This window comes from Gigantopelta aegis, chromosome 7 (assembly GCF_016097555.1).
Source record: "Gigantopelta aegis isolate Gae_Host chromosome 7, Gae_host_genome, whole genome shotgun sequence".
NCBI lineage: Eukaryota > Metazoa > Mollusca > Gastropoda > Neomphalida > Peltospiridae > Gigantopelta > Gigantopelta aegis.
This window is the reverse complement of record NC_054705.1, coordinates 5,672,305-5,692,527: the sequence shown is the minus strand read 5'-3', so window position 1 is coordinate 5,692,527 and position 20,223 is coordinate 5,672,305. Positions and strand designations below refer to the sequence as shown.

The window sequence follows — 20,223 nt, the reverse complement described above, 5'->3', positions numbered from 1 at the left end:
AAGTGGTGTATTGTCAATGGCAATATACTCAGTTGCAGACATTAACCACGACTCAACCACCAGGATCCCATCATCCACTTCACAGGTCGCACCTCATGGCAAACAAGACGCCTCATACGAGAAGTTGTGCATTTATTGGCCATTCTATAAAATAATGTTCACAGAACAGAACAGAACAGAACTTTATTTACTCTCAGGCCGTAAACCACGGCATATGAAGTACATAATACAATTATACATATATTTTGACAAGATGGCAAACGTATAAGTATTTCACATAAATAAATAAATAAATAAATAAACAAATATAGATATTAATATACATACATAAAAACATACATAAAATACATATCCATATAGGTATTTTAGCCGGGGGACTTAAAGGTATTCATAATAAATTTACAGAAAATTGACAATTTACGAAGGACACCGATTTTCTTGCTGTTGAAGATATTTTAAAATGTATATGTATTAGGTTTTGATTGACAGTATTGTGGTAAGTAAATCATTCTGGGTTCTTTAAAAAATGGACATTTAAGTATATAATGGAACTCGTCTCCGATGTCGTTACTGTTGCAGAGGGGACATATTCTATCATGTAGTGGTATTCGTGTCCATCTACCTGTTTCAATGGGGAGATTATGGTTTGAGAGTCTAAAACGTAATAATGGACACCAGTGTTTTTTCTCAAGTGATGTTAAATATGTCTCAAATGTAACACGATGAGGTTAATGCGCACGCAGAGGTAGCGTTAAAGTGCCGTTTTGTAATGAACTTCAAGTTTCATACGTTATTTTGCTTATTAACATCTCAAAATGACTGTCAGTCTTCAACAGGTCATGGGCAAGACATTTCCGTTTCAACTTTTATCAATTTTAACAAACAAACAGAATTAGTTCAGTTTATTACAAAACGAGACACGTACATTTTTCAAAAGTGTCGATTTTGGAATAAAATGGCGAATAATATATATATTTATCATATAATATCTTACATTTTCAGTGCAATCAAAGTATATGATATTTTTCTGATCACATACTTTAAGAATTCGATAACTTTGCAAATTAGATGTAAATTATTCGAGGTCTCGGCACTAGGTTTATTGGTATTTAAGCAAACGTACTTGGGAATGAATGAATGAATGAATGAATGTTTAACGACACCCCAGCACGAAAAATACATTGGCTATTGGGTGTCAAACTATGGTAATGCAAATAAATAAAGTGATGATCAACATCAATATAAAATTTGTATGGTTTAAACAAAAACAGTGTAAAGAACTGTGCAAAAATACAAAGTGCAAAAATACAAATACAAATATCACAGAATTTTACGGACACCGAATTTTACTCTAAACTTCAATTTGTGCTGTATTGGCCATTCTCAAAGAGAATGTTACACCCCTGCACCACGATGAGGTTACAGCACGCGCAGGGGCGTACTTGGGTGACACTCCACGATTGACGTATGCATTCATAGTCATACAATAAAAACAGTTCAATGGTAATTTGACACTGAAAGCTGTCCAGCGTTCAGAAAATAATAAAAAACCGTTAGGCACAACTTTATTTTTATGTAAGGACATCCAAATTGACGTTGTTTCCATTCAAAAATACCCCGCGCCACATATTCTTACGTCATTTGAATATCTAGTAATGGCGGACTGGAATTAAAGTTGCGTGTAGAGTTTACAAAAACACGTATTAAGCTTGAGCTTATATGATAAAGAGATTGTTACCCTCGTGTATTTCGGTATCGTCAATATATATGATATTGACGATACCGAAAAACACTCTGGTAATAATCTATCTATCTATCTATATATCTATATAATTCTAATCTACTCTAACGTAATATTGGGACCGAAATATGTACCGCCAGTCAAAATTTGGCATATTTGTTCATTAGTTAGTGAATCCGCAGACTTAGGAAATTACCCATATTGTTTAATTGCGTTAGGCAAAGTGCGTTTTTGGACCAATAGCGTTAACATGCCGTTTTGTAATAAACTTTAATTTCCATATGGTATTTTGCTTATTAAAGGGACATTCCTGAGTTTGCTGCATTGTAAGATGTTTCCAACTTATAAAATATTTCTACGATTAAACTTACATATTAAATATATTTTCTTGTTCAGAATATCAATGTCTGTACATATAATGTGTTTCTGGTCGTCTTAATATTTGTAAGGAGCCAAACTGGATTCTGTTTTCAAATAATTTCGTACGTACGAAAAAATAATATTTTAGGAAATAAAATTAAATTTAACCAAGTAAAAATATTAGAACGATCAGAAACAGGTTTAATATACAACCACTAATATTTTATGCAGAAAAATATATTTAATATGTAACTACAATCGTTAAAAAGGCTCAGTTAGTCGATAACATCTTAAAAGTTGCAGCAAACTCAGGAATGTCCCTTTAACATTATTAACAAATTCCCATTCCAACTTTTATTAATTTTAATAAACAAACAGAATAAAGTCAGTTTATTACAAAACATGTACATTTTTTAAAAGTGTCGTTTTTTAATAAACTGGCGAATTGTAATATATATTTTTTTATTTAATTCTAATCTACTCTAATTTAATCTTGGCGTCGAAATATGTACCACCAGACCAAATTAGGCATATTTTTTCATTAGTTAGTCGATCAACAGACCTGGGAAATTACCCATATTGTAGTAACTGCGTTAATGAATGAATGTTTAACGACACCCCAGCACGAAAAATACATCGGCTATTGGGTGTCAAACTGTGGTAATGCAAACAAATAAAGTGAATGAATGAATGAATGAATGTTTAACGACACCCCAGCACGAAAAATACATCGGCTATTGGGTGTCAAACTATGGTAAATGCAACAACAACAATGTGATGATCAACATCATTATAAAAACTAAAGATTTAAACAAAAACACAGTGTAAAGAACTGTGCAAAAACACAGATATCACAGATAGATACTGACTTTTATTAAAAATTCCAATTTGTGCTGTATTGGTAATTATCAAATATAATGTTACACCCCTGCACCACGGTGAGGTTACAGCACGCGCAGGAGTTTAATTGCGTTAAGTGCGTTTTTGGAGTAATAGCGTTAAAGTACCGTTTTATAATAAACAATTTTTGATATGTTATTTTGCATATTAATGTCTCAAAATCACTGTCCTTCATTAACAGGATATGGGCAACACATTACCGTTCAAAATATAAATTGTAACAAAGAAAAGGAATTATTTCAGATGATTAAAATCTGACACACGTGCATTTTTCAAAAGTGTCGTTTTGTAATAAAGTGGCAATTTGTATCGTTGTTTGTTTCCAAAAGTGTCGTCTTGTAATAAACTTTCTTTTTGATATCTTATTTCAGTTAAAAGCATGTCTAAACGACTGTACATTCCGATTACAATACTGGGAACACATTCCCATTCCAACTTCTATCAGTAGTAACAAGTTGATCATAAGGTAATGGTAATTATATCAGTTTATTACAAATCGATACACACATTTATTCTGTTTATTCCTATTTTAACTCAATGACCGGAAAACGGTTATATATTTAATATGATCGCAGGGAATTTGCTTATACTCTTTATTTATAGGATTTGAAATCGACATATTGATTCTGCAGTTGGACCCCATTTCTGTGTTATAGAATATTATTGTTATTAATTGCAGCCACTCACATCAGACGCCACTACTAACACACTATTTAGATAGCCAAAACAAGCTTTATGTTCCAGACTGAATACATGTAGCAAAGCAGCACGCAGGAGTGATCTTTAAATGAATGAATGAATGTTTAACGACACCCCAGCACGAAAAATACATCGGCTATTGGGTGTCAAACTATGGTAAATGGAAACAGTAAGTGATGATCAACATCAATATAAAAATTCAACAGTTAAATTAAAACATAGTGTAAAGGACTGTGCAAAAATACAAATATCACAGATAGATATAATTAAAATTTAGGATAAAACTCAGTATCACGTAAAAATTGCAATAAAGTTCAGGATGGAATCGAAAGGATTCCATCACAGTTCGTGGTCTTTTCGAATTTCTTTCAGAAACTGACACTCCATCAAAGTCTGACGCACAGTCAGAAGACACTGACAGTGCTCACACTGAGGAGGAGGATCTTTCTTTTAAATAATGAATGAATGAATGAACGAATGAATGGTTAACGACACCCCAGCACGAAAACTACATCGGCTATTGGGTGTCAAACTATGGTAAAATGAAACAACAGTGTGATGAGCATCATCAATATAAAAATTCAACAGTTAAATAAAAACACAGTGTAAAGGACTGTGTAAAAATGCAAATATCACAGATATTTATACATAATTAAAATTTTGAATAAAATTCAGTATCACGTAAACATTGTAAAATAAGTTCTGGATGGAATCGAAAGGATTCCATCACAGTTCGTAGTCCAAATATATCTTTTCGAATTGCTTTCAGATGGGTACACTCCACCAAAATGTGTCGCACAGTAAGAAGACACTGACAGTGCTCACACTGAGGTGGAGGATCCTTCTTTAAGATAAATGAATGGGTCAAGTAAGTATGACCGATGCGGGCACGACACAAGACTATCTCATCCTTCCTGCACTGTATATAAGAGGACTGCCACTATCCCAAGACCAGCTTGATAGCATGAAGCTTGTTCGCAACCGCAAAGTCCCAATCACGTTGCCAAGTCGAAAAGATAAATTGGTTGATACAATATTTAAAATCAGTATACGGTACACCAACCCTGGCATGAGGCAAAGCAAAAGCAGACTTGGTAGCAAAATCTGCCTTTTCATTACCCCTGATGCCAACATGGCTGGGTACCCAACAAAATACAATGTCTTTATTGGCAATACATAAAAAGACACACTTTCGTATAACCATCCCAATTAAGGGTTGGTCGAGCTTCATATTGCGCAAAGCTTGGAGACACGAAAGTGAGTCAGCAAAAACAATAAATTTGGATGCACTAGAATCCTTTAGTTCTTCCAATGCTTTAATGACTGCCCAAACTTCAGCACTAAAAATCGATGCTGAGTCAGGCAGTTTCATGCAAAGTATTGTGTCTCATGGAAAAACTAGCACAAGCCACAGAATTCCCACCCCGTATCTGTATAAACATGAATGTGATCACGGTACTTGTCTTGAATTTCCATGAAAAATTGCTTCTACACAACAGCATCTGTACGATCTTTCTTCAGATGCGCAAGTTCAAACACAATTTAGATCTGAGTACTAGAAAATTATATTCAAATATTCGAATATTCAGACCGAACACTATTATATAATAAATCATATAGACTTGAGTTTTCATTGGTAGGTGTCCGGTCACATTCACCGAATTTCAACCACTTCAGAGGTGCGATTTTGGGTATGTCTCCCGAGTGTATGATTCTACATGGGGGTGGGGAGGATTATCTGACATGCTCTGGCCGGGCTCGGGTCATACTGCAGCATCACCATCCATCTCATCGTCATCCATGTTTGTAAAGTTCAAAGACCAAAATATGTCTTTGTATCTGTGTTAAATATTTGTGGCGTTGTTTTGTTTTTAAAGTTTATCCTGGCTTTCTGCTATATTTTAGACTTGGGGCTTGTGAAAGGAAGGTAATACACCTAAACCAGGCTGCCGGAATTACCAATGCAGCATTGACAAATTCTAAAACATCTATCATCCGTTTGAATCAAAACTTGAACTTCGCCAACAGAAAAATCACCAGTTTGACTGAACATCTGGACAACGCCAATGGAAATATCACCATTTTGACTAAAGATTTGAACAACGCCAATGGAAATATCACCAGTTTGACTGAAGATTTGAACAACGCCAATGGAAATATCACCAGTTTGACTGAATATCTGGAGAACGCCAATGGAAATATCACCATTTTGACTAAAGATTTGAACAACGCCAATGAAAATATCACCAGTTTGACTGAAGATCTAACCGACGCCACTGAAAATATCACAAATCTCACTGGAAATATCACCAGTCTGACTGAAGGTCTGAACAAAGCAAATGAAACTATCAATAGTTTGGCTACAGATTTGGAAAACGCCAATGAAAATATCACCAGTTTGATCAAAGATCTGAGCAACGCCAATGGAACTATCAGTAGTTTGACTGACGAGCTGAACAAGGCCAATGAAAATATCACCAGTTTGACTGACGAGGTGAACAAAGCCAGTGAAAATATCAGCAGTTTGACTGAAGATCTAACCGACGCCACTGAAAATATCACAAGTCTGACTGGACATATCACCAGTCTGACTGAAGGTCTGAACAAAGCAAATGAAACTATCAATAGTTTGGCTACAGATTTGGAAAACGCCAATGAAAATATCACCAGTTTGATCAAAGATCTGAGCAACGCCAATGGAACTATCAGTAGTTTGACTGACGAGCTGAACAAGGCCAATGAAAATATCACCAGTTTGACTGACGAGGTGAACAAAGCCAGTGAAAATATCAGCAGTTTGACTGAAGATCTAACCGACGCCACTGAAAATATCACAAATCTCACTGGAAATATCACCAGTCTGACTGAAGGTCTGAACAAAGCAAATGAAACTATCAATAGTTTGGATGCAGATTTGGAAAACGCCAATGAAAATATCACCAGTTTGATTGAAGATCTGAGCAACGCCAATGAAAATATCAGTAGTTTGACTGACGAGCTGAACAAGGCCAATGAAAATATTACCAGTTTGACTGACGAGGTGAACAAGGCCAGTGAAAATATCAGCAGTTTGACTGAAGATCTAACCGACGCCACTGAAAATATCACAAGTCTGACTGGAAATATCACCAGTCTGACTGAAGGTCTGAACAAAGCAAATGAAACTATCAATCGTTTGGCTACAGATTTGAAAAACGCCAATGAAAATAACACCAGTTTGATCAAAGATCTGAGCAACGCCAATGAAACTATCACCAGTCTGACTGAAAATATCACCAGTTTAACTAAATATCTGAACAACGCCAATGGAAATATCACTAGTTTGACTGAAGATCTAACCGAAGCGAATGAAAATATCACCAGTTTGACTGAAGATCTGAACAATGCCATTGCAAATTGCGCCAGTCTGGCTGAAACTATCACCAATTTGACTGAAGATCTGAACAAAGCCAATAGAGATTTGAAAATTGCCAAGGAAGCTCCCACGTACTGTCGAAAAAACTGGACAGATTATGAAGGTATCACTATGTGTCTGTAATTTCGCATTTTTTTTTTATATTATTAGTTCTTAAATTACTGGTATGTTTTTCTTTTAATTCACTTACCTCCATTTGACAGTTATATCACAACTACTAGTATGAGATGTTTTATTGGACTAGAATCATTAAACAGTTTTATGCTACACCTATTTCAGTGGATTAATATGCATTTTACAGTTTTATTATGACAACTAATGACTGACAACACACATGTAGACCGAAAGCTACAGGAAATCAATTATCGATAGTTACGAAATGCCACTAAGCCACAACATAGCTGTTTCCAATGCAGTAGGGTTGTCGTTAAACATGCATTCATTCATTCCAATGCATTATAATTGTTAAACATAGAACAACTGGAGACCATACTTTCGGACACTTCACTTGACCATAGAAATCGACAACTAATGTCAGAATGAAACTTAAGACTGAAACACAACTCTCAAATGGAACCATCCCCATGTACCTTTTATAAGCGTAATTTTTATTCTTAATTTTGTCTAATTTTGGATTGCATAGTTATATTTGTGTTGTGTTTTTGTTAGTTGCCATATTATGTCAAAATCACTCCCGCACATTATACATATTGACTTATAAAACTTAAGACCATCAATAAACTTATTGGTTGCTCGTCTGAGCGCTCTTACATGTATAACTCAATTTTCGTCGAATACAAAGATTATTTGTTAATCTCAGCGCACAAGTCGTACGTCGGGAGTGGGGACATTGCAATTGAACCGTCCAGTTAATGAATGAATGAATGAATGTTTAACGACATCCCAGCATGAAAAATACATCGGCTGTTGGGTGTCCAACTGTGGTAATGCATCCGTGCAGTTGGCCAACCCCGCCGTGACAGTTTGTAGTCTCCTCCTAGCATTAGAAGACGACACGTTTTTAACACCCTGTTTATAATATGTTATTCCCCTGTTTCAGAAATATGTAGACCGAATATCGGATATCAGATATATAAAAAAGACTGTCTCCGAATGTGCCTTTCATATCCTGTTGTATCACTAACATCATTTGAAGAAGCGAAGCGAATATGCGGTCAACAAAAAGGAAAACTGGCCATCTTGGACTCGTATATGAAAATTGATTTTCATCGTGAAATATACACTAAAGTTATGTCCTACCTTTCGGGTAATTATGTATATGTATATGTAGACGTAGACATACACGCACACACACACACACACACATGCGCGCACGCACGCATATTTTTGTATGTTCCCAGTATATATAGTCGGGCAGAATAAGGGTTAAACCTTGAAATAAGGCACAATGTTTTATGGTGGTTTTATATCATTTAGGGTGTCCTGATTCAGAAACTGCATGAAGACACTTTGTTACACTGAGCAATGTTTTTGACAGTCATTTTAAAAGCACCATTCCAGGCTAAAACGTTACTGTATTTTCAGTTAGGCAATTGCGTTATGCTATGTTTTATTAATGCAATATTATTAAAAGACTCCTACCTAGTTGGATACCTTTTACAAACACTGAATAATAATACAGAAAAACAAATATATACCAACATTTCAGAGGAGTAACTATGGTAAATGAAAATAAATAAAATCATGATCAACAGTTAAATTAAAACACAGTGTAAAGAACTGTGCAAAAAATTAAATATCACAGATAGATACAATTAAAATTTAGAATAAAAGTCAGTATCACGTAGACACTGTAATACAAGTTCGACTTTCTTTGAGAATAGTACACTCCACCAAAATGTGGCGTACCGTCAGGGTACACTGACGGTGGTCACACTGAGGTGGAGGATCTTTCTTCAAAATAAATGAATGTGTCAAGTATGTATGGCCGATGCAAGCAAGAACAACATTATTCCATCCTTCCTGCACTGTCTGTAGCAGGACTGCCAATCTCCCAAGACTGTCTTGGTGACATGAAGCTTGTTCGCAACCACACCGTCCCAATCACGTTTTCAAGTCGAAAACATAAATTGGTTGATACAATATTTAAAATCCGTATAAGGTACACCAACCCTGGCATGAGGCAAAATCCAAAGCAGACTTGGCAGCTAAATCTGCCTTTTCATTACCCCTGATGCCAACATGGCTGGCTACCCAACAAACAACAACATCTTTATTGCCAATAGATAAAAAGACACACTTTCGGATCACCATCCCAATTAAGGGATGGTCCAGCTTCATATTTCGTAAAGCTTGACGACACGAAAGTGAGTCTGTAAAAATAATACATTTGGATGCTATTGAATCTTTGATTTCTGCTAAGGCTTTAATGAGTGCCCAGACAATGATAGTGTCTGATGGAAAGACTGTAGCACAAGCCACAGAATTCCCATCTCGTGATCCATCTGTATACGCAGGAATATAATCACGGTAGATGTCTTGAATTTCCATGAAAAATTGCTTATACACAGCAGCATCTGTGCGATCTTTCTTCAGATGCACCAGAACAAACACAATCTTAGGTGGTGTAATACATCAAGGTGGTAAAACAAAATATGAAGGAGTTTCCAAAGTGTCACTTAAATCAATGTTGGAAAGTGACAAAAAGCGCTTAATGCGAAGACCAAATGTACGAATAGCATTTAGCCTTGCATCAAACAACTTCATATATTTGTTATCAAACACCGCATCATGTGTTGGATGTTTTAGTAAATATTTAATCTTGGCAGCATACTGCAGAGAAAGCTTGGCACGTTTCAGTTCAGATTCTTGAAATTTGTGATAGAGGTTAAATTCTCTCATGGTAATATGATCAGTGTCCTTCAAGAAAGTTTCTTGAAGACACAATGCAAGAGGATTATGTTTTTGAATTAAAAGACTTGATTCATCAAAATTAGTCCTAAGCCCACGGCAGTTCCACTGAATGACTGGATTAGTCATCGGGGGAAGTACAGGAGTTAGCATTAATTTTTCCTTTGATGTTGAACGTGAACGACTGAGATGAAACATCCATCTCGTCAGTCATATCAACAAGCAAAGCATCAAAGGAATTGCTAACTGGAATAGGACGCATTTCAATTTTTTTTAAACGCCCCGAAGAGCGATCTTTTTTAGATGACACTTTATCTTTTCATGGCTGAGAAAGACTGCTAGGGCCTGGCACCACGGCAGTGGATCTACCTGCATGATGTTGTAAATCCACAGACACTTGGGTCATTGTGGTAGTTGTCTTGTGTTTTTGAACAGCTTCTTGTTGTTTTTGAGCTGCCTTGTCAGCTTGTTTTGTAGCTTTTTTCCACATCTGAAAGTTTTCTGTATTTAGCTTCATCATATCGCCACGTTAGGTCAGTGTTGATGGCAACACTTCGTGTGGAGACCTTGACTGCTGCAACATAGGATTTCACCTCTACGACAGATACTTCTCCACCAATTGCCTAGCCTCAGGAAATAACAAGTGTTGTTCAACCTTGACCTGCTGCACCTTTTTTTCCAATTTCCATTTTTCACATTCTCGCGAATATGCAAAATAGTTTCACTTACAATTGACAATGTCATTGGTACATGTCTTACTGTCATGATCAAATTGACCACAACGAGCGCATATCAACTTGTTTCGACATGTAGTTTGGCCATGGCTAAACTTTTGACATTGAAAACATCGCAACGGATTTGGTACAAAAGGCACAACAAGTATATGTATATGTCCAGCCGTAACAGACTCTGGAAGGGTTGGCTTGTCAAAAGTTAAAATCAAAGTATTCGTCGGAACTAATTCATTGTTCCATCGAATCTTGATTCGCCTCACTGATGTCACACCCTGTGGTGACAAGTTTTCAGTAATTTCATCTTCACTGAATCCTTCCAAATCTTTTAATCGAATGACTCCCTTAGAAGAGTTTAGGGAGGAATGTGGCGATACTTTAATTGGTACATTACACAAGACTGTTGACTTAAGAAGACACCGAGAGTGAGTCCAAGTCGAACATTTTACCAGCAATGATCCATTTTTCATCTTTTTAACAGTCCTGGGCTCGCCAGACAAGCCGACACGCCCCTTCTGAATAGCAAACGGTGACAGTTTGCTCAAGGCTCCATCTACAGAAGAACTGATGGCCAGGATTCAGAAGTTACTAAGTTAGATTTTTTTGAAATAACAATAGTCCTAGATTCCTCATCAGATGATGAGGAATCCGCAACCTCGGTGTGGACTCTTTTCAGGGTCCCATCTGAAGTATGGAAGTTACTGTTATCCAGTAGTGGGTTATAAATTTTCATCAACGATGCCCCCACCCACCACGGAGTCCAACAAGGGGACATGGTGTTGCGGATAACCAGCAAACACTCATGCCGGGGATACATAGTTGATATACTCAGGCAATAAAAAAGAAAAAAATCACACGATTGACGCTAGCCACCGCCACAAGAGCAACAAAAACATATGATCATTCAAACAATGTTTGTTCTTGGAAAATATAACGAAAGAAAGGGTTGTATGCTCTCGAGCTTGGCGTGACCAGCCAAATGATCAGGTCGGGCCTCCCTGACCACCAATCTATATGAACTCCGGGCCAAAGTGATGTATTGTCAGAAGTCATACCCGCAGGTATCCACAACTCAATCACCAGGATCCAATCATCCATTTTCACGGGTCGCACCTCACGGCCAACAAGACGCCTCATACGAGGAGTTGTGCATTTATTGGCCATTCTATAAAAAAATGTTCACCCCTGCACCACGGTGAGGTTAATGCACACGCAGGGGCTAAGGCTTTAATGACTGTCCAAAAAGATTGAATGAATGAATGAATGAATGAATGAATGAATGTTTAACGACACCCCAGCACGAAAAATACATCGGCTATTGGGTGTCAAACTATGGTAAAAGCAAATTTGATAATCAACATCAATATAAAAATTCAACAGTTAAATAAAAACACAGTGTAAAGGACTGTGTAAAAAAGGCAAATATCACAGATATATATATAATTAAAATTTTGAATAAAATTCAGTATCACGTAAAAATTGTAAAATAAGTTCTGGAAGGAATCGAAAGGATTCCATCACAGTTCGTAGTCCAAATATATCTTTTCGAATTGCTTTCAAATGGGTACACTCTACCAAAATGTGTCGCACAGTCAGAAGACACTGACAGTGCTCACACTGAGGTGGAGGATCCTTCTTTAAAATAAATGAATGGGTTAAATATGTATGCCCGATGCAGGAACGACACAATTCTATTTCGTCCTTCCTGCACTGCCACTCTCCCAATAATGGCTTGATGGTATAAAGCTTGTTCGCAACCTCACCATCCCAATCACGTTGACAAGTCGAGCAGATAAATTAGTTGATACTATATTTAAAATCAGTATAAGGTGCACCAACCCTGGCATGAGGCAAATCCAAAGCAGACTTGGTAGCTAAATCTGCCTTTTCATTACCCCTAATACCAACATGGCTGTGTACCCAAGAAAATACAATGTCTTTATTGGCAATGGATAAAAAGACACACTTCCGTATCACCATCCCAATTAAGGGACGTTCCAACGTCATATTACGTAAAGCTTGGAGACAGGAAAGTGAGTCAGTAAAAATAATAAATTTGGATTCTATTGAATTTTTTATTTCTTCTAAGGCTTTAATCACTGCCCAAACTTCAGCACTAAAAATCGATGCCGAGTGAGGCAATCTCATGGAAATGATAGTGTCTGATGGAAAAACTGTAGCACAAGCCACAGAATTTCCATCCCGTGATCCGTCTGTATATACAGTAATGTAATCACGGTACCTGTCTTGGATTTGCATGATAAACTGTTTAAAAACAACAGCATCTGTACGATCTTTCTTCAGATGCGCCAGATCAAACACAAGTTTAGGTGGTGTAATACACCATGGTGGTAAAACAAAATATGAAGGAGTTTCCAAAGTGTCAGTTAAATCAATGTTGGAAAGCGACAAAAAAACGCTTAATGTGAAGACCAAATGTACGAATAGCATTTGGCCTTGCATCAAACAACTTCATATATTTCTTGTCAAACAGCGCATCATGTGTTGGATTTGTTGGTAAAGATTTAATCTTGGCAGCATACTGCAGAGAAAGCTTGGCACGTCTAGCACCCAAACAAGGTTCGTGTCCATCAACGTACAAGCTCTCTACAGGAGATGTTCTAAATGCACCAAGACAAAGCCTAAGTCCCTGATTGTGTATAGGATCTAGCATCTGCAAGTAAGAATTACGTGCCGACCCATGCACAATGCATCCATAATCAAGTTTTGATCTAACTAGAGATCTATACAGACGGAGCATAACCTTTCGGTCTGCTCCCCATTCTGAATTACCAATAACTTTTAAAATATTCAAAGCTTTTAAGCCTTTCTTTTTAACATATTTAAGATGGGGCATAAAAGATAGCTTCCTGTCAAATATAACCCCAGAAATTTAGTCTCCTCCACAACTGGAATTGGATTTTTGTCCAAAAACAACTGTGGATCTAAGTGGAGATCTCTTTTCTGGCAGATATGCATAGAAACCGTTTTTGCCTTTGAGCATCTAAAGCCATTGTCAGTTGCCCATTGATGAAGTTTATTCAAACAAAGCTGCAACTTACGTTCAATGATACTGATATTGGACGATCTATAGCAAATCTGAAAATAATCGACATATAACCAGCAATCCACACCAGGTGTTAAACACTGGGTGATGCTGTTAATGTTCATAGAAAATAAAGTTACAGACAGGATACTACCTTGAGGCACACCCATCTCCTGTGGGTGAATGTCGGACAAAGTCGACCCCACTCGGACTTTAAAAGATCTATCTCTTAGAAATTGAGATATAAAAACAGGAAGGCGACCATTAAGGCCCATGCCATGGAGGTCGTTTAAAATCCCATACTTCCACGTGGTATCGTAAGCGTTCTCCAAATCAAAAAACACTGAAACCATATGGATGAAAGCTTCCCTACAAAACGTTTCAAATCTAACAAGATGATCAACCGTGCTACGTCTAGATCTGAACCCACATTGCACATTAGTAAGCAATTTATGTGATTCAAGATTCAGAGAAGTCTACGATTGATCATTAGTTCCATGGTTTTACAAATGCAATTTGTCAAAGCGATAGGGTGATAGCTAGTAGGATTGGTTGGATCCTTACCAGGCTTGGGAATAGGAATGATAATAGCTTTCCTCCAATCGGAAGGAAAGTCTCCAGAAATCCAGATGTTATTAAAAATATTCAAAAGAACCATCAAGGATGATTCAGGTAAATGTTTCAATAACTGATAACGAATTTCATCTGGTCCTACTGAAGTATCATGGGCTCTATGAAGAGCATCCTGCAATTCCTCCATAGACAAACGCCTGTTGTACACTTCAGCATTGTCAGTTGAAAAATTAATGGACTGCTTTTCAGCTTTAGTTCTGAAAGATGTAAAAGCATCTGTACTGAAAGCAGAAGATGAATTATGAGAAAGTTGTCTGCCAGTGCATTGACAATATCACGATGAGACGTGACATCCGTGTCATTGAGAGACAAATGATGAACTGTATTACTGGATTCTTTACCTTTGATTTTACGGATCGTATTCCAAACATATTTTACTGATGTTTGTGAATTCAACTTGGAGACAAAAATTCTCCAAGATGTTTTCTTACTCTGTCTAATGTCTTTGCGAGCCTTAGCCCTAGCAATAGGAATGAATGAATGTTTAACGACACCCCAGCACGAAAAATACATCGGCTATTGGGTGTCAAACTTTGGTAATACAAACAAAGTGATGATCAACATCAATATAAAAACTCAAGATTTAAACAAAAAGTGTAAAGAAACACAAACATCACAGATAGATACTGAAGTTTACTCAAATTTTTTATTTGTGCTGTATTGGCCATTCTTAAAGAGAATGTTACACCCCTGCACCACGGTGAGGTTACAGCACGCGCAGGGGTAGCAATACGAAATGCATCCAGGTTGTCTGCTGTAGATTCACATTTGAACCGCTCAAGCAACCTGTTTCGCTCTTTGAATGCATCTTTTAAGTGATGGTGGTCCATCATTCTCCAAAATAATGGGAAAGTGGTCACTACCACAAAGGTCTGAACCAATTTTCCAGGAGAAACCAACAAAAAGTGATAGACTACAAAGAGTTAAGTCTATGGAAGTGAAAGATCCACTTGCAGAATGAAAATATGTACGACTTTTATCAGTAAATAAAAGTTAGTCTTTTTTGAGAATGAAGTCTTCCAATTGTTTACCTCTAATATTGATATCCTCGCATCCCCACAAAGTGTGGTAACCATTAAAATATCCCATAATAATAAAGGGAGCAGGGAGCTGATCAATAAGATCTTGAAGATCCCTAGGATTAAAATTAAAATGATTATGAGGTGGCAAGTAAACTGAACATAGGGTAACAGTTTTATGAGCCGTGACCTTTACAGCCACAGCTTGTAAATTGGTATTTAATGTTACTACACTCTGAGTAATGTTTTCATTAACAAGAATGGAAAGAAACACAGATGCTCTAGTTTCAGTTTCATGAAACTTATGATAGAGGTTAAATCCTCTCATGGTAATATGATCAGTGTCCTTCAAGAAAGTTTCTTGAAGACACACTGAAATAGGATTATGTTTTTGAATTAAAAGACTTAATTCATCAAAATTGGGCGTAAGCCCACGGCAGTTCCACTGTAGGAATTTATTTCCCATTAGGTGGAAGTATGGGAGTTATCGCAGGCTTTGGTGGTCTTTTTGTTCGTGGATAATCTTGAGGGATGTCCATCTCATGTTCCAGATCATCCAATTTAATCTTGAGAGATGTCCATCTCACGTTCCAGATCATCCAAAGCCTCAAATGAATTAGCAGTTGAAACTTTAGTCTACCTGACAAGTTATCTTTATGTTGTTTTTTGGTGACAGGTTTGCTACAATCTGGTTTTGCAACTGGTGAAACCACTGGAGCATTCTGAGAATCTGAGGAAATTTGGGACACAGCAGTTTGCATCTGAACATCATTTGCTGCCCGCTTTTGAGCCTTTTCTACATCCAATAATTTCTGATATCGATCAACATCATTAGGCCAGGTTAAATCCGTCCGAACTGAAGTACTTGTAGTAGAGACCTTAACTGCTGCAGCATAGGATTTCTCCACAGCAACAGCTGACTTAGTCCCCACCAACTTTCTGGCTTCTGGAAACGACGCACGTTTTTCAACCCGAACCTGTTGTATCCGTTTTTCCAATTGCCATCTTGGGCACTCTCGAGAGTAAGCAAAATGGTTTCCCTTGCAGTTAGTACATGATATATCAATATGACATGTCTTGCTCTCGTGGTCGAACTGCCCACATCGTGCACATGTCATTTTGCCACGGCAGGTGTTTTGACTATGTCCATATTTTTGGCATTTAAAACACCGCAAGGGATTTGGAATGAATGGTACAACTGGTATGTTTAGATGCCCACCCTTGATGGATTCAGGAAGGAGAGATTTATCAAAAGTTATGATAAATGTGTTTGTTGGAACCAATTCATTGTTCCGACGAACACGTATCCGTTTAACAAACGAAACACCTTGTGAAGAGAGATTTTCACATATCTCATCTTCACTCACTCCTTCCAAATCTCGTGATCGAATCACTCCCTTTGATGAATTACGGGACTTGTGCACACTGACTTTGATGGATATATTGCATAGCATTTTGGATTTGAGAAGACATTTGGAATGACTCTCAGTGGAGCATTCTACCAACAGAGAACCATTCTTCAACTTTTTAACACTCTTCGGCTCACCAGCCAAGCCTTGGAGTCCCTTCTCGATTGCAAAAGGTGATAATTTTTGCAAAGCTCCATCGTTTGAAGATTCTATAACGAGGAACCTTGGCCAAATATCCGAAGAAATAACCCTTGATTTCTTCACAGTCAAACTAGACAACATGGATTCCTCATCAGAGGAGGAGGAATCCGAAACCTCGGTGCGGACTCTCTTCAGCGTCCCATCAAATGTTGGAGATTTGTTAATATCCATGTTAGTATGGAGTGTTAATTCATCAACCATGCTCCCACCCACCACTGAGTCCAACAAGGGCACATGGTGCTGCGGATAACCAGCAGACATCCATGTCAGGGATACATGGTTAATATACTTGGGCAATACACAAAAATAATGAATGAATGAATGAATGAATGAATGTTTAACGACACCCCAGCACGAAAAATACATCGGCTATTGGGTGTCAAACTATGGTAATGCAAATAAATAAAGTGATGATCAACATCAACACAAAAACTCAAGACCCAAACAAAAACAGTGTAAAGAACTGTGCAAAAACACAAATATCACAGAATTTTAAGGATACTGAATTTTACTCAAAACTTCAATTTTGTGCTGTATTGGCCATTCTCAAAGAGAATGTCACACCCCTGCACCACGGTGAGGTTACAGCACACGCAGGGGTACACAAAAATAAATCACCCAATTGACCCTAGCCACCGCCCCAAGAGCAACAAATACAAAAGATAAATAAAACAATGTTTGTTCTTGGCTAAAATAAACACAACAAAGGTTGTTTGCACTCGAGCTTGGCGTGACCAGCCGATTGATCAGGCCTCCCTGACCGCCTGTCTATTTGAACTCCAGGCCAAAGTGATATATTGTCAGAAGTCTGACCCGCAGGTATGCCCCAACTCAATCACCAGGATCCCATCATCCATTTTCACGGGTCGCACCTCACGGCAAACACGGCGCCTCATACGAGGAGATGTGCATTTATTGGCCATTCTATAAAAAGAATGTTCACCCCTGCACCACGGTGAGGTTAATGCACACGCAGGGGTGATCAGAATCAACACAAAAAGTCAAGATACAAGTAAAAACAATGTAAAGAACTGTGCAAAAATACAAATACATGCAACGCACCAAAGTTACTTAAACAGTATGTTTATTTGATTATAATTGCATATAATGCCATTGCAATGAACATTAACAATAAAAAGCTGTAATACCAAAAAGGTGTTCAACTGCTGTAATCATGGTTCATAAAAGTGCTATTCATACCGATCAATTTCACCCATATCGATTCCTAAAATATAATCATTATTCTGTTTTTAACTTTAATAAAGTATAAGAAAGCTAGTATCTACACAAATTACACTAACTGACATTGCCTTTTATGGTATCATAATTTATTTTACAGGCACAAAATAATCGAACCTAGAATACTCAAATTTTTAAATCGCATTGTAGTGTAAAAACAAAATAAGAATTATTATTTGCTTTGATGAATATATATATATTTTTTTTTTTTTTTGTATTTATTTATTTTGTTGTTGTGTGGGTGGATAGGCTTGTTGGTTTTCGTGGGTTTTTTTTAAAGATATATGTTTAATTGTTTATGAGAAAACAACAACAACAACGATCACACACACACACACACACACACACACACACACACACACACACACCCTCCCAAAAAACAAAACAAAAAACAAACAAAAACAACAACAACAACATGTGTCTTAAGTTGGAATTGCCTTAGTGTCTGTATTTCGCATCGTAATATATTATATTGCTCGTCATCATCATCATCATCAATATTTATTGTTTTCACCGACTGCTTTGTATTCGTGATTCCAGAAGGTAGTAAGACATTGATTGGAGCGAAGTTCAACGAAACCTCAGGACGTACATATTGGGTTGATTCTGATTCCCCGTTCGATGACAACGATCTGGTCAGTAATACTACAGCAGGAGCCAACAACACGTGTGTTGCTTTGACACCCGCCACGAAGTATAGATGGGAATATGTTCCTTGTTCCGGTTTTTCTGGCGGTGTGGCATGTGAACTTGTCCTGTAAAATCACAAAATTACAGTGTTTTCTGCTTTTGTCTATCTGCTAAACTTTCGTAAATACAAGACCTTTTAATTTATATATTTATTTTTGTTTTTACCCAAAGAAATCGGAGACAGGTGGTAGTTCTTTGTGTTTTTATTGTTTTATTTTATTATTATTATTATTAATTTTTTTTAATTATTATTATTATTTTATTTTTTTTGATTATTAATTTTTTTTTTTGGGGGGGGTGAGTGGCGGGGATGTGGTTGAATTTGTGTTGTTTGTGGGGTTGGTTGGTTTGGGGTCTTTTTATTATGTATTTATTTTTTGTTTTAAATTTAATTGAATTTTATATTTATTTTCCGTCTAATTGCTCAACTTTCGCAATTAAACGTTCTTATACGTATCCACAAATGTCTTAAATCGAAGGATTCTTCTTTGAGAGACATTTATCTTCACGTGTCTGTCTTAAATCTCCAGTTTCAGTGATTCTGTCTTTGACATTTCAGCACAACAAGCTAAAAAATTAAACTGTGTCCAGCCTATCTCTTGTGACTTTGTGTTTGATGTTTAGCGATTCACATTGTAATTAGGGCTCTGCGAGCAATTTTTTCTATCCCTGCCTCAGGTTCCTAGATACAGTATACAGGGCATCAAAATGTTTCAACCACCCAATACAGAATTACTGGAATCTGAACGAAAAAACCATATCAGGACCATATCGCTGCTCAATTCACAGTCGGATGGGCATTTGACAAACTAATGGTTGGTTCTATGAATCTCGACCTAGTGTCTCATCTATAGGAGGGCAGATCTCCTGAATGAATGAATGAATGAATGAATGTTTAACGACACCCCAGCACGAAAAATACATCGGCTATTGGGTGTCAAACTATGGTGAATGTAAACCCAATGTGATTATCAACATCAATATGAAAATTCAACAGTTAAATAAAAACAGTGTAAAGGACTGTGTAAAAATACAAATATCACAGATAGATATTCTTAAAATTTAGAATAAAATTCAGTATCACGTAAATATTGTAACACTAATTCTGGATGGAATCGAAATGATTCCATCACATTTCTTTGTCCAAATAAATATTTTCGAATTGCTGACAACTGCTTACACTCCACCAAAATGTGACAGACAGTCAGAGTACACTAACAGTGCTCACACTGAGGTGGAGGATCTTTCTTTAAGATAAATGAATGGGTC

The 20,223-nt window shown here is 37.0% G+C and overlaps 1 protein-coding gene across 1 annotated transcript; it reads left to right on the top strand.

The window, feature by feature from the left end:
- Window positions 1–5,981: 5,981 nt before the first annotated feature.
- On the top strand, window positions 5,982–19,549 carry LOC121377822 (putative leucine-rich repeat-containing protein DDB_G0290503; the record flags this gene model as incomplete). The annotated part of the gene is made up of 3 exons (XM_041505920.1): window positions 5,982–7,218; window positions 8,176–8,382; window positions 18,805–19,549. Coding segments are annotated over 3 exons (1,665 nt in total), but the record flags the coding sequence as incomplete, so codon positions are not given.
- Window positions 19,550–20,223: the final 674 nt, after the last annotated feature.